At 39.7% G+C, this 15,000-nt stretch overlaps 1 protein-coding gene across 2 annotated transcripts; it reads right to left on the reverse strand.

Moving 5' to 3' along the window:
• Positions 1–131: 131 nt before the first annotated feature.
• On the reverse strand, positions 132–14,339 carry hoxb2a (homeobox B2a). 2 transcript variants are annotated; one of them, XM_061981660.2, is made up of 3 exons: positions 13,776–14,339; positions 419–1,102; positions 132–304 (listed from the first exon to the last, which is right to left on the reverse strand). In XM_061981660.2, exons 1-2 carry the CDS (start codon positions 14,173–14,175, stop codon positions 465–467), a joined length of 1,038 nt encoding a protein of 345 aa, XP_061837644.1. In that variant the 5' UTR covers positions 14,176–14,339; the 3' UTR covers positions 132–304; positions 419–464. The 2 variants fall into 2 exon arrangements, with proteins under 2 accessions (XP_061837644.1, XP_061837643.1); XM_061981659.2 differs by having other exon boundaries at positions 132–1,102.
• Between the last annotated feature and the right edge of the window lie 661 nt (positions 14,340–15,000).

Here is a 15,000-nt window from a genome sequence, read left to right on the forward strand (position 1 = left end):
AAGGCAAAATATTGTTTGTCATTAATTGCAAAATGAATGTAAATATAACGTGTGAGTGGATATTGAATGAAACAATGACATCCCAGGAAGAAGAAGACAAAAGCACGTGTTAAATGTCTATTTGTCTTTTATTATCATATCAGTATTCCACTATGAAAATATGTGTACAATAAATAATTTGGATTTCACTATTCAAGAATCGCAATAAATAAACTAATTGAAATCATCAGTAGGTCTTTTTTTATTTTTATTTGTGTTGTTCCTCAGTTTAGATCCTCTAACGAGTCCACGCAGTTCCTGAGAGCTTTTGGAGCAAAACATCATAAATAAATACACGATTGCACAACAAAAATAATATAAAAAAACGATCTAATAATTGTTCGTCGTAAAAAAAAAAAAAAAAGATAATAATAAATACCTGGAATGAGAAAAGGGCCAAAAAAATCCCGTGACGTCACGCGGGATCAGAAGTTGAGGTGCTGCAGGTCGATGGTGCACAAAGTGCTGGTGAACAAGTCCAAGTCCTCCTCCGAGAAGTTCACCGGACTGTTCAGGGAACTTTGCAGAGACAAAATCGCGTCTTCGTCGGAGAAGAAGCCCAGCTCGCACACCTTGGAGGTCGTGGACGGCCCACGTGACGACTCGCAGCTCCCGTCCCCGCCGCGCTTCTGGGCGGCGGCGAGCGTGTCGGAGTCCTCGCCGACGGGCGCCGGTAAGCCCCCGCCCTCCCGCGTGGGACGCGCATTGTCCCCGCTGTCACGAGCGTGGGCGGAAGATGGATGGCCGCTCCCCGCCTCGCCGTCCGAGTCCTCCCCTGCTGGCTGGTACGGAGACGAGGCGTCGGCGCCTTCCAGCGGTTCCAGGCTGCCGGACGACTGGTGCACCGTCTGCCGCTTGTGCTTCATCCGCCGGTTCTGGAACCACACCTTCACCTGCCGCTCGCTCAGGTCCAGCAGGGCGGCGATCTCCACCCTCCTAGGCCGGCACAGATATTTGTTGAAGTGGAACTCTTTCTCCAGCTCCAGCAGCTGCGTGTTGGTGTAGGCGGTGCGCAGCCGGCGGGAGGCCGAACCCCCCGCCTCCGAGCCGGCCTGGTTGGGATCTGAGCACGCGGGGGAAAGGACGGAGATAATTAAAATGTTAATTTGTGGAAAAACAAAATAATAATCATAATAATGAACAATAAAACATGGTCGCATGGACCGCCGTCAAAAACACGCGAAAATATGCTTGTCATGGTTTTGGATCTGAGATTTTTATAAGGTCCATTTTATTTCTGCATTTTCTGCTCGCTATTTTCCAGCTTGTGGCTCCACAGTAACCGGACGCCATTACGCAGTACCACACTACGGAACGGGCCGAGGGTCTAAAGGGTCAGGACGTTAATCGCGCGTTAAAAAAATTATCATTGTTAAAGGACCTCGTAGTTATTCAACTTTGACAGGCTCCACAGTAACTATTACACATTTCCTTAAACTACGGAAGGGGCCGAGGGTCAAAAAGGAGTGTGCGTTAAAAAAAAATTACCGTTAAAGGAACTTATTATCGCGGTAACTTTGACAGTCCCAATATATATATATATATATATATATATATATATATATATATATATATATATATATATATATATATATATATATATATATATATATATATATATATATATATATATATGTATATATATATATATATATATATATACATACATATATATATATATGTATAGCGGTTTACTATTGGGGCTATGGAATTGGTTAAAAGAAATAAAATATATCAAATAATAAAATACATAAAAATACATCATTAGCACGCGCGCACACACACACACACACACACACACACACACACACACACACACACACACACACACACACACACACACGCACATGCACACGCACGCACATACACATTCTTGTATTTGTTACCTTTTTGAGAACTGAGAAAAATGCCTACCACTTTAGGACCACCCTTTCTATATATATATAAAAGATTTGTATTTACAACATTAATAATATATACATACTATGCAAATATAAAAAAGCTTGTTGTGAAAAATGAGCCGGATTTTCACAAGAAAAACTTAGAATTTTGGCAGTGTTAAAATAAAAGTCGTCATTTTAAAATTTTACAAGAAAAAAATAAAAATGTGTGCAATATTATGATAAAAGTTGGAATTTTACTCAATAACAGTCACAATTTTACAAGAAAAGCCTAAAATGTTGGCAATTTTATGAAAAGAGTCGTAATTTTAAATAATTGTACTCAACAAAAGTCACAATTTTATAAGCAAACTTTAGAATTTTGGCAATTTTATGAAAAGAGTTGTAATTTCACGCAACAAAAGTCACAATTTTATAAGAAAACGTAAACATTTTGGCAATATTATAATAATAAGAAATGTCACTATTTTACAAGAACAACAAAACAATTGGAAATATTGTGATAAAAGTCCTAATTTTAGATGACAAATGTCGCCATTTTGCATTATAAAGTAATAATTTTACATTAAAAAGTAATAATTTTGGCAGTGTTATGTTACAAGAAAAACTGAACATTTGTGCAATAATATGATAAAAGTTGGAATTTTACTGAATAACACTCGCAATTTTACAAGAAAAGCTTAACATTTTGACAATTTCATGAAAAGAGTCGTTATTTTACTCGACAAAAGTAACAATTTTATAAGAACATTTTAAAATGTTGGCAATATTATAATGATGGTCGAATTTTACTTGGCAAAATTATGACAAAGGTCATCATTTTACTCAGAAAATGTCACTATTTTACAAGAACAACAAACAAAATTGGCAATATTGTGATAAAAGTCCAAATTTTAGATGACAAATGTCGCCATTTTGCATTATAAAGTAATAATTTTACATTAAAAAGTAACAATTTTGGCGGTAATATAATAGAAGTCGTAATTTTAGTCAACGCAAGTCAAAATATTACAAGAAAAACTGAACATTTGTGCAATAATATGATAAAAGTTAGAATGTTAGTCAATAATAGTCGCAATTTTACAAGAAAAGCTTAACATTTTGAATTGTTTTGAAAAGAGTCGTAATTTTACTCGACAAAAGTCACAATTTTATAAGAACATTTTAAAATGTTGGCAATATTATATAATAGTCGGAATTTTACTTGGCAAAATTATGACAAAAGTCATAATTTTACTCAAAAGATTTCACTATTTTACAAGGACAACAAAAACATTGGCAATTTTTTGATAAAGGTCAGAGTTTTATATGACAAATGTTGCCATTTTGCATTGAAAAGTAAAAATTTTACATTAAAAAAGTAAAAATGTTACGAGAAAATATTGCAATATTACAGAAACAGAAACACAAAATATGAGAAATTGTTCCCAATTTAATAAGAAAATAGTCGACACATTGTGATAAAAAGACTGCTTTTAGTTATTTTTTTATTATTTTTAAATTTTTTGTTTGTAATTCGTTTTTAATCTTCATTATGTGAATCGTTATGATCGTTCCTGGGTTAACGATTCGACTCAGAATCAATTCCTGATTCACACCCATTCTCGCAATGACATATTTGTTATAATAATTATAATGAAACTTTTCAAAACAGATTACAGGTTAGAAAATATCCTTATGTTTGCATGGAGATGGCCAAAAAGTGTCAGATTTTTAAAATCAATTTCTGAAAATTATGAATGGATTTAGAATAGGATAAATAAGAATCGGAACTCAGCCGGAAAGGCTGAGGAGTGTGATCCCACGATAGTTAGAACACACCCTCCGGTTCCCCTTCTTAAAGAGAGGAACCACCACCCCGGTCTGCCAATCCAGAGGTACCGCCCCCGATGTCCACGTGATGCTGCAGAGTCTTGTCAACCAAGACAGCCCCACAGCATCCAGAGCCTTAAGGAACTGCGGGCGGATCTCTTCCACCCCCGGGGTCTTGCCACCGAGGAGCTTTTTAACTACCTCAGCAACCTCAGCCCCAGAAATAGGAGAGCCCACCACAGACTCCCCAGGCACTGCTTCCTCATAGGAAGACGTGTTGGTGGGATTGAGGAGGTCTTCGAAGTATTCCCTCCACCGATCCACAACATCCGCAGTCGAGGTCAGCAGAACACCATCCTCGCCATACACGGTGTTGATAGTGCACTGCTTCCCCTTCCTGAGGCGGCGGATGGTGGTCCAGAATTGCTTCGAAGCCATCCGGAAGTCGTTTTCCATGGCTTCCCCGAACTCCTCCCATGTCCGAGTTTTTGCCTCTGCGACCGCTGAAGCCGCACACCGCTTGGCCTATCGGTACCTGTCCGCTGCCTCAGGAGTCCTATGAGCCAAAATAACCCGATAGGACTCCTTCTTCAGCTTGACGGCATCCCTCACCGCCGGTGTCCACCAACGGGTTCTAGGATTACCGCCACGACAAGCACCAACTACCTTGCGGCCACAGCTCCAATCAGCCGCCTCGACAATAAAGGCGCGGAACATGGTCCATTCGGACTCAATGTCCAGCACCTCCCTCGTGACATGTTCAAAGTTCTTCCGGAGGTAGGAATTGAAACTCTCTCTGACAGGAGACTCTGCCAGACGTTCCCAGCAAACCCTCACAATGCGTTTGGGGCTGCCAGGTCTGTCCGGCATCCTCCCCCACCATCGCAGCCAACTCACCACCAGGTAGTGATCGGTAGAAAGCTCCGCCCCTCTCTTCACCCCAGTGTCCAAAACATGAGGCCGCAAATCCGATGACACAACTACAAAGTCGATCATGGAACTGCAGCCTAGGACGTCCTGGTGCCAAGTGCACATATGGACACCCTTATGTTTGAACATGGTGTTCGTTATGGACAATCTGTGACGGGCACAAAAGTTCAATAACAAAACACCGCTCGGGTTCAGATCCGGGCATCCATTCTTCCCAATCACGCCTCTCCAGGTTTCACTGTTGCTGCCAACATGAGCATTGAAGTCCCCCAGTAGAACGAGGGAATCACCCGGGGGAGCACTCTCAGGTACTCCCTCGAGTGAATCCAAAAAGGGTGGGTACTCCGAGCTGCGGTTAGGCTCGCAAGCGCAAACCACAGTCAGGACCCTTCCCCCCACCCGAAGGCGGAGGGAAGCTACCCTCTCGTCCACCGGGGGGAAACAAGAATTGCCACCCCAGCCCGTCACCTCTCACTGCCGGCAACGCCAGAGTGAAAGAGAGTCCAGTCCCTCTCGAGAGAACTGGTTCCAGAGCCCTTGCTGTGTGTCGAAGTGAGTCCGACTATATCTAGCTTCTCCACCTCGCGCACTAGCTCAGGGCCCCCCCCCCCCAGCGAGGTGACGTTCCACGTCCCAAGAGCTAGCTTCTGTAGCCGAGGATCGGACAGCCAAGTGCCCTGCCTTCGGCTTCCGCCCAGCTCACATCGCACCCGACCTCTATGACCCCTGCTATGGGTGGTGAGCCCATTGGAGGGGGGACCCACGTTGCCTCTTCGGGCTGTGCTCGACCGTGTCCCTTGGGAAGTCCTGTGGGGAGTGCTCAGAGAGTATGGGGTATCGGACTGTCTGATTGTGGCAGTCCGCTCCCTGTATGATCAGTGCCAGAGCTTGGTCCGCATTGCCGGCAGTAAGTCGGACACGTTTCCAGTGAGGGTTGGACTCCGCCAAGGATGCCCTTTGTCACCGATTCTGTTCATAACTTTTATGGACAGAATTTCTAGGCGCAGTCAAGGCGTTGAGGGGATCCGGTTTGGTGGCTGCAGGATTAGGTCTCTGCTTTTTGCAGATGATGTGGTCCTGATGGCTTCATCTGGCCAGGATCTTCAGCGCTCACTGGATCGGTTCGCAGCTGAGTGTGAAGCGACTGGGATGAGAATCAGCACCTCCAAGTCCGAGTCCATGGTTCTCGCCCGGAAAAGGGTGGAGTACCATCTCCGGGTTGGGGTGGAGATCTTGCCCCAAGTGGAGGAGTTCAAGTACCTCGGAGTCTTGTTCACGAGTGAGGGAAGAGTGGATCGTGAGATCGACAGGCGGATCGGTGCGGCGTCTTCAGTAATGCGGACGCTGTATCGATCCGTTGTGGTGAAGAAGGAGCTGAGCCGGAAGGCAAAGCTCTCAATTTACCGGTCGATCTACGTTCCCATCCTCACCTATGGTCATAAGCTTTGGGTTATTACCGAAAGGACAAGATCACAGGTACAAGCGGCCGAAATGAGTTTCCTCCGCCGGGTGGCGGGGCTCTCCCTTAGAGATAGGGTGAGAAGCTCTGCCATCCGGGGGGAGCTCAAAGTAAAGCTGCTGCTCCTCCACATCGAGAGGAGCCAGATGAGGTGGTTCGGGCATCTGGTCAGGATGCCACCCGAACGCCTCCCTAGGGAGGTGTTTAGGGCACGTCCGACCGGTAGAAGGCCGCGGGGAAGACCCAGGACACGTTCGGGAGACTATGTCTCCCGGCTGGCCTGGGAACGCCTCGGGGTCCCACAGGAGGAGCTGGACGAAGTGGCTGGGGCGAGGGAAGTCTGGGCTTCCCTGCTTAGGCTGCTGCCCCCGCGACCCGACCTCGGATAAGCGGAAGAAGATGGATGGATGGATAGATGGCATCCAACATGGCCACCATCAGCACAAACATAAAGACAATGTTTATGTTATAAGCATCCAACTTGGCCACAATATGCATGAACACAAATACTATTTTTATGTTTTTAGCATCCAATATGGCCACCTTCAGCATGAACATAAATAATATGTTTACGTTATTAGCATCCAACAAGGCCTCTTTCAGCATAAACATAATGACTATATTTATGTTATTATGTTATTAGCATCCAACATGGCCACTATTAGCATGAACATAAAGACTATGTTTATATTTTTAGAATTCAACATGGCCTCCTTCAGCATGAACATAAAGTGTATGATTATGTTATTAGCATACAATATGGCCACCATTAGCATGAACATAAAGACCATCCAACATGGAAACCTTCAGCATAACAAGAAAGACTATGTTTATGTTAATAGCATCCAACATGGACTCCTTCAGCATGAACATAACAACTATGATTATGTTATTAGCATCAAACATTGCCTCCTTCAGCATATCAATAAAGACTATGTTTATGTTATTAGCATGCAACATGGCCACCATCAGCATGAAAATAAAGACTATGTTTATGTTCTTAGAATCCAACATGGCCTCCTTCAGCATGAACATAAAGACTATGTTTGTGTTATTAGCATCCAACATGGCCTCCTTCAGCATGAACATAAATACTATGTTTATGTTATTAGCATCCAACAAGTTCTCCTTCAGAATGAATATAAATCATATCTTTATGTTATTAGCATCCAACATGGCCACCCTCAGCATAACAAGAAATACTATGTGTATGTTATTAGCATCCAACATGGCCACCATCACCATGAACATAAATACTATTTTATGTTCTTAGCATTGAACATGGCCTCCTTCAGCAAGAACATAAAGACCATGTTTATGTTATTAGCATCCAACATGGCTTCTTTCAGCATGAACATAAAGACTATATTAATGTTATATGCATCCGACACAGCCACCATCAGCATGAACATAAATATTATGTTTATGTTCTTAGCATTCAACATGGCCACCATCAGCATGAACATAAAGACCATGTTTATGTTATTAGCATCCAATATGGCTTCCTTCAGCATGAACATAAACACTATGTGTATGTAATTAGCATCCAACATGGCCACCATCAGCATGAACATAAAAACCATGTATATGTTATTGGTATCCATAAAGGCTTCCTTTAGCATGGACCTAAAAACTGTTAAGTTATATGCATCCAACATGGCATCCATCAGCATGAACAAAAAGACCATGTTTATGTTATTAACATCCAACATGACCACCTTCAGCATAACAATAAATACTAACATGGCCTCTTTCAGCATGATGATAAACACTATGTTTATGTTATATGCATCCAACATGGCCACCAGCAGCATGAACATAAAGACTATGTTTATGTTATTAGCATCCAACAAGATCTCCTTCAGCATATCAATAAAGACTATGTTTATGTTATTAGCATCCAACATGGCCACTTTCAGCATAACAAGAATGACCATGTCTATGTTATCAGCATCAAACATGGCCGTCTTCAGAATGAACATAAAAACTACGTTTATGTTATTAGCATCCAACATTGCCTCCTTTGGAATGAACATAACGACTATGTTCATCTTAATAGCATCCAACAAGGCCACCATCAGCATGAACATAAATACTATGTTTATGTTCTTTGCATCCAACATGGTCTTATTCAGCATGAACATAAAGACTATGTTTATGTTATTAGCATCCAACATGGTCTTATTCAGCATATCAATAAAGACTATGTTTATGTTATTATCATCCTCCATGGCCTCCTTCAGTCTGAACATAAAGACTATGTTTATGTTATAAACATCCATCATGGAAACCTTCAGCATAACAAGAAATACTATGGTTATGTTAATAGCATCCAATATGGACTCCTTCAGCATGACCATAAAGACTATGTTTATGTTATTAGCATCCAACATGGCCTCCTTCAGAATGAACATAACAACTATGATTATGTTATTAGCATCAAACATTGCCCCCTTCAGCATATCAATAAAGACTATGTTTATGTTATTAGCATCCAACACGGCCACCATCAGCATGAAAATAAATACTATGTTTATGTTCTTAGAATCCAACAGGGCCTCTTTCAGCATGAACATAAAGACTATGTTTATGTTCTTTGCATTCAACATGAGCTCCTTCAGCATGAACATAAAGACTATGTTTATATTATTAGCATCCAACATGGCCTCCTTCAGCATGAACATAAAGACTATGTTTATGTTATTAGCATCCAACATGGCTTCCTTCAGCATGGACGTAAAGACTATGTTTTTGTTATATGCATCCAACATTGCCTCCATCAGCATGAACATAAAGACTGTTTGTGTTAGTAGCATCCAACATGGCTTCCTTTAGCATGATAATAAAGAAACATGGCTTTTTTTCGGCATGAACATAAAGACTATGTTTATGTTATTAGCATCCAACATGGCCGTCTTCAGCATGAACATAAAAACTATGTTTATGTTATTAGCATCCAACATGGCCACCATCAGCATGGACATAAATACTATGCTTATGTTATTAGCATTTAACATGGCCTCTTACAGCATGAACATAAAGACCATGTTTATATAATTAGCATTCAACATGCCTTTCTTCAGCATGAACATAAAAACTATGTATGTGTTGTATGCATCCAACATGAACTCTGTCAGCATGAACAAAAAGACTATGCTTATGTTATTATCATCCAACATGGCTTCCTTCAGCATGAACATAAAGACTATGTTTGTGTTATTAGCATCCAACATGGCCATCCTCAGCATAACAAGAAATACTTTGTTTATATTATTAGCATCCAACATGGCCATCCTCAGCATAACAAGAAATACTTTGTTTATATTATTAGCATCCAACATGGCCACCATCAGCATGCACATAAATACTATGTTTATTTTCTTAGCATTGAACATGGCCTCCTTCAGCAAGAACATAAAGACCATGTTTACGTTATTAGCATCCAACATGGCTTCTTTCAGCATGAACAAAAAAACTATGTTTGTGTTATTAACATCCAACATGACCACCTTCAGCATAACAATAAATACTAACTTTTTTGTTATTAGCATCTAACATGGCCTTATTCAGCATGAACATAAACACTATGTTTATGTTATATGCATCCAACATGGCCACCATCAGCATGAACATAAATACTATGTTTATGTTATTAGCATCCAACATGGCCTTATTCAGCATGAACATAAACACTATGTTTATGTTATATGCATCCAACATGGCCACCATCAGCATGAACATAAATACTATGTTTATGTTATTAGCATCCAACTTGACGTCCTTCAGCATGAACAGAAAGACTATGTTTATGTTTTCAGCATCCAACATGACCTTCTTCAGAATGAACATAAAGACTATGTTTATGTTATTAGCATCCAACATGTCCTTATTCAGCATGAACATAAACACTATGTTTATGTTATATGCATCCAACATGGCCACCATCAGCATGAACATAAATACTATGTTTATGTTATTAGCATCCAACTTGGCGTCCTTCAGCATGAACAGAAAGACTATGTTTATGTTTTCAGCATCCAACATGGCCTTCTTCAGAATGAACATAAAGGCTATGTTTATGTTATTAGCATCCAACATGTCCTTATTCAGCATGAACATAAACACTATGTTTATGTTATATGCATCCAACATGGCCACCATCAGCATGAACATAAATGCTATGTTTATGTTATTAGCATCCAACTTGGCGTCCTTCAGCATGAACAGAAAGACTATGTTTATGTTTTCAGCATCCAACATGGCCTTCTTCAGAATGAACATAAAGGCTATGTTTATGTTATTAGCATCCAACAATATCTCCTTCAGCATATCAATAAAGACTAAGTTTATGTTATTAGCATCCAATATGGCCACCTTCAGCATAACAAGAAAGACTATGTTTATGTTATTAGCATCCAACATGGCCTTATTCAGCATGAACATAAAGACTATGTTTATGTTATTAGCATCCAACATGGTCTTATTCAGCATATCAATAAAGACTATGTTTGTGTTATTAGCATCCAACAAGGTCTTATTCAGCATATCAATAAAGACTATGTTTATGTTTTTAGCATCCAACATGGTCTTATTCAGCATAACAATAAAGACTATGTTTATGTTATTATCATCCTACATGGCCTCCTTCAGCCTGAACATAAATACTACGTTTATATTCTTAGCATCCAACATGGCCTCTTTCAGCATGAAAATAAAGACTATGATTATGTTATTAGCATCCAACATGGTCACATTTAGCATGAACATAAAAACTATGTTTATGTTATCAGCATCCAAGATGGCTTCCTTCAGAATGAACATAAAGACTACGTTTATGTTATTAGCATCCAACATGGTTTCTTTCAGCATGAACATAAAGAGAATGTTTATGTTATTAGCATCCAACATGGCCTCTTTCAGCCTGATTATAAAGACTGTTTATGTTTTTCGCATCCAACATGGCCTCTTTCAGCATGAATATAAAGCCTATCTTTAAGTTATTAACATCCAACATGGCCTCTTTCAGCATGAATATAAAGACTATGTTCATGTTTTTCGCATCCAACATGGCCTCCTTCAGCATATCAATAAAGACTATGTTTATGTAATCATCATCCAACATGGCCTATTTCAACATGAACATAAAGACTATGTTTATGTTATTAGCATTTAACATGGCCTCCTTCAGCATGAACATAAAGACTATGTTTATATTATTAGCATCAAACCTGCCCTCCTTCAGCATGAACATAAAGACTATGTTTATGTTATTAGCATCCAACATGGCCTCCTTCAGTATGAAAATAAATACTACGTTTATATTCTTAGCATCCAACATGGCCTCTTTCAGCATGAACATAAAGACTATGATTATGTTATTAGCATCCAACATGGTCACATTCAGCATGAACATAAAAACTATGTTTATGTTATTAGCATCCAAGATGGCTTCCTTCAGAATGAACATAAAGGCTATGTTTATTTTATTAGCATCCAACATGGTTTCCTTTAGCATGAACATAAAGAGTATGTTTATGTTATTAGCATCTAACATGGCCTCCTTCATCATAAATACAAAGACTGTTTATGTTTTTTGCATCCAACACGGCCTCCTTCAGCATGAATATAAAGACTATGTTCATGTTTTTCGCATCCAACATGGCCTCCTTCAGCATGAATATAAAGACCATGTTCATGTTTTTCGCATCCAACATGGCCTCCTTCAGCATATCAATAAAGACTATGTTTATGTAATTATCATCCAACATGGCCTCTTTCAGCATGAACATAAAGAGTATGTTTATGTTATTAGCATCCAACATGGCCACCTTCAGCATGTACATAAAGACTATGTTTATATTATTAGCATCCAACATGGCCACCATTAGCATGAACACAAAGACTATGTTTATGTTATTAGCATTTAACATGGCCTCCTTCAGCATGAACATAAAGACTATATTCATATTATTAGCACCCAACCTGCCCTCCTTCAGCATGAACATAAAGACTATGTTTATGTTATTAGCATCCACCATGGCCTCTTTCAGTATCAACATAAACACTACGTTTATATTCTTAGCATCCAACATGGCCTCTTTCAGCATGAACATAAAGACTATGATTATGTTATTAGCATCCAACATGGTCACATTCAGCATGAACATAAAAACTATGTTTATGTTATTAGCATCCAACATGGTTTCCTTCAGCATGAACATAAAGAGTATGTTTATGTTATTAGCATCCAACATGGCCTCCTTCATCATGAATACAAAGACTGTTTATGTTTTTCGCATCCAACATGGCCTCCTTCAGCATGAATATAAAGGCTATGTTCATGTTTTTCGCATCCAACATGGCCTCCTTCAGCATGAATATAAAGACTATGTTCATGTTTTTCGCATCCAACATGGCCTCCTTCAGCATATCAATAAAACTATGTTTATGTAATTATCATCCAACATGGCCTCTTTCAGCATGAACATAAAGACTATGTTTATGTTATTAGCATCCAACATGGCCTCCTTCAGCATGAACATAAAGACTATGTTTATATTATTAGCATCCAACATGGCCACCATTAGCATGAACATAAAGAGTATGTTTATGTTATTAGCATTCAACATGGCCTCCTTCATCATGAATACAAAGACTGTTTATGTTTTTCGCATCCAACATGGCCTCCTTCAGCATGAATATAAAGCCTATCTTTAAGTTATTAGCATCCAACAAGGCCTCCTTTAGCATGAATATAAAGACTATGTTCATGTTTTTCGCATCCAACATGGCCTCCTTCAGCATGAATATAAAGACTATGTTCATGTTTTTCGCATCCAACATGGCCTCCTTCAGCATATCAATAAAACTATGTTTATGTAATTATCATCCAACATGGCCTCTTTCAGCATGAACATAAAGACTATGTTTATGTTATTAGCATCCAACATGGCCTCCTTCAGCATGAACATAAAGACTATGTTTATATTATTAGCATCCAACATGGCCACCATTAGCATGAACATAAAGACTATGTTTATGTTATTAGCATCCAACATGGCAACTATCAGCATGAACATAAAGATTATATTAATACGTGTAATAATGTTCTATGTTTAATAATGTTTAATAATATCTAATAGTGTTTAATAATGTTTAATATTATTTAATATTGTTTAATAATGTTTAATAACGTTTAATAATGTTTAATAATATTGAATAATGTTTAATGATGTTTAATAATGTTTGTTAATGTTTGTTAATGTTTATTAATGTTTATTAATGTGTATTAATATTTAATAATGTTTAATAGTGTTTAATCATGTTTATTAATGTTTAATAATGTTTAATAATGTTTAATAATGTTTAATAATGTTTAATAATGTTTAATAATGTTTAATAATATGTATTCATGTTTATTAATGTTTATCAATGTTTATTAATGTCTATTAATGTCTATTAATGTTTATTATTGTTCTATGTTAATAATGCAGCCATATCATGCTTCATACATGCAATAATCAAATGTATAAATGCATGATTGAAAAGTAAAACACATCAAAAACAAAAAAAAGCACATTTGGGTAGTGGGCGAGGACAAAATGTCAGCTTGCATTCCCGTCACGAGTACCGACCTGAGGGGGACTCGGCGCCCGCCGAAGCGTACCCGGAGGCGGCGTGCGACGGCGAGGACGAGGCGGGCGGGACGGCGGCTCCAGCAGCGGCTTTCGGACATTTCTTGGCCGACTTCTTCTCCTTCATCCACGGGAACTCGTGCGCCAGGGGCCCCGCCGGCGGACCGTGGACCCTGCGGCGGTGCCGCTGGTTCCCGCACGCCGGCGGTGTGGCCTGGCCGCCGGCGGCGCACGGACTGAGACTGGGGATGATGTGTTCGAAGGGAGGCGGAATTACTGTCGACTCCTTGATTGATGAAGTGTGAAAGGCGTCCAGGACTGCGGGGAACGACGTCAGACACTCGGCAAGGGACGGCTGGCTGTTGATGAATCCCATCTCTCTCTCCACCTCAAAATTCATCGCTTCCCGCAGACCTCTCGTCCAAGGCCGAGGCGCGTCCCGCCTGCTCCCGACGTCCCGGCGTGGATGACGCCACTAACGCGGTATATTTGTGATATTATTGGCGCGCGGGGACTAGCGGCGACATCAAACACCAGCTCGCAGGGGCGAAAATGCAGCCGATTCCTGCTCACGTGACCCGCGGGAGCCAATGGGAGGCCGCGGCCTGGCAGCGACTTTGGACGCTGGGAAGATGCAGAATGTATTTGTCGGGGGAAATGTCGGGAACGGAGGCTCATATGTGGCATTAAAACACGGCATTGTTCGCAGGGACAAAAAGAGCCGTAGTCGTCACGTGACCGCGTGGGCGCGCCAAACAAAACATCAACATTCCCTTTCAAAACACCAGCGTTTTGACACAAAATCTACTAAAGTCTCCACGAACACATTATTCTCTTAATAATCAATGCTCATTTATTTTGTATATTTTGCCACGTTTATGTTGACATATGTTCATTTAAAACGTCTTCACTTCCTGCATTTTATTGTCTAACCGTGAGAAAAAAGTCAATCATCACTCAAAATAATTTTGTGTAATTTATATTTATTTCCTAACTTAAAAATAACACATTTATTTGTTTTTTAATTAATCAATCACAATATTTCATATTAAAAAAACTAATACAAATAGTATGTATATAAAATAAATGCATCATTAACATTTGATTATAAAACAAAAAAAGAAAATAGCCTATATTTTTTAATAAAAAGTGTTGTTTTAATTGTCTTATATATGCATTGTTTAATCTGTGTCCTGATTATGAGTATTAATGCACTATCTATTAT

This window comes from Nerophis lumbriciformis, linkage group LG24, assembly GCF_033978685.3.
Source record: "Nerophis lumbriciformis linkage group LG24, RoL_Nlum_v2.1, whole genome shotgun sequence".
NCBI lineage: Eukaryota > Metazoa > Chordata > Actinopteri > Syngnathiformes > Syngnathidae > Nerophis > Nerophis lumbriciformis.

Bases quoted from the DNA above. Each gene is read 5' to 3' on its own strand.
- hoxb2a (XM_061981660.2), bottom strand. From the start codon at position 14,175: ATGAATTTTGAGGTGGAGAGAGAGATGGGATTCATCAACAGCCAGCCG. The intron at 1,103-13,775 runs GTCGGTACTCGT...CCGCGTGCTCAG, and splicing joins GGGCGCCGAGTCCCCCTCAG to ATCCCAACCAGGCCGGCTCG.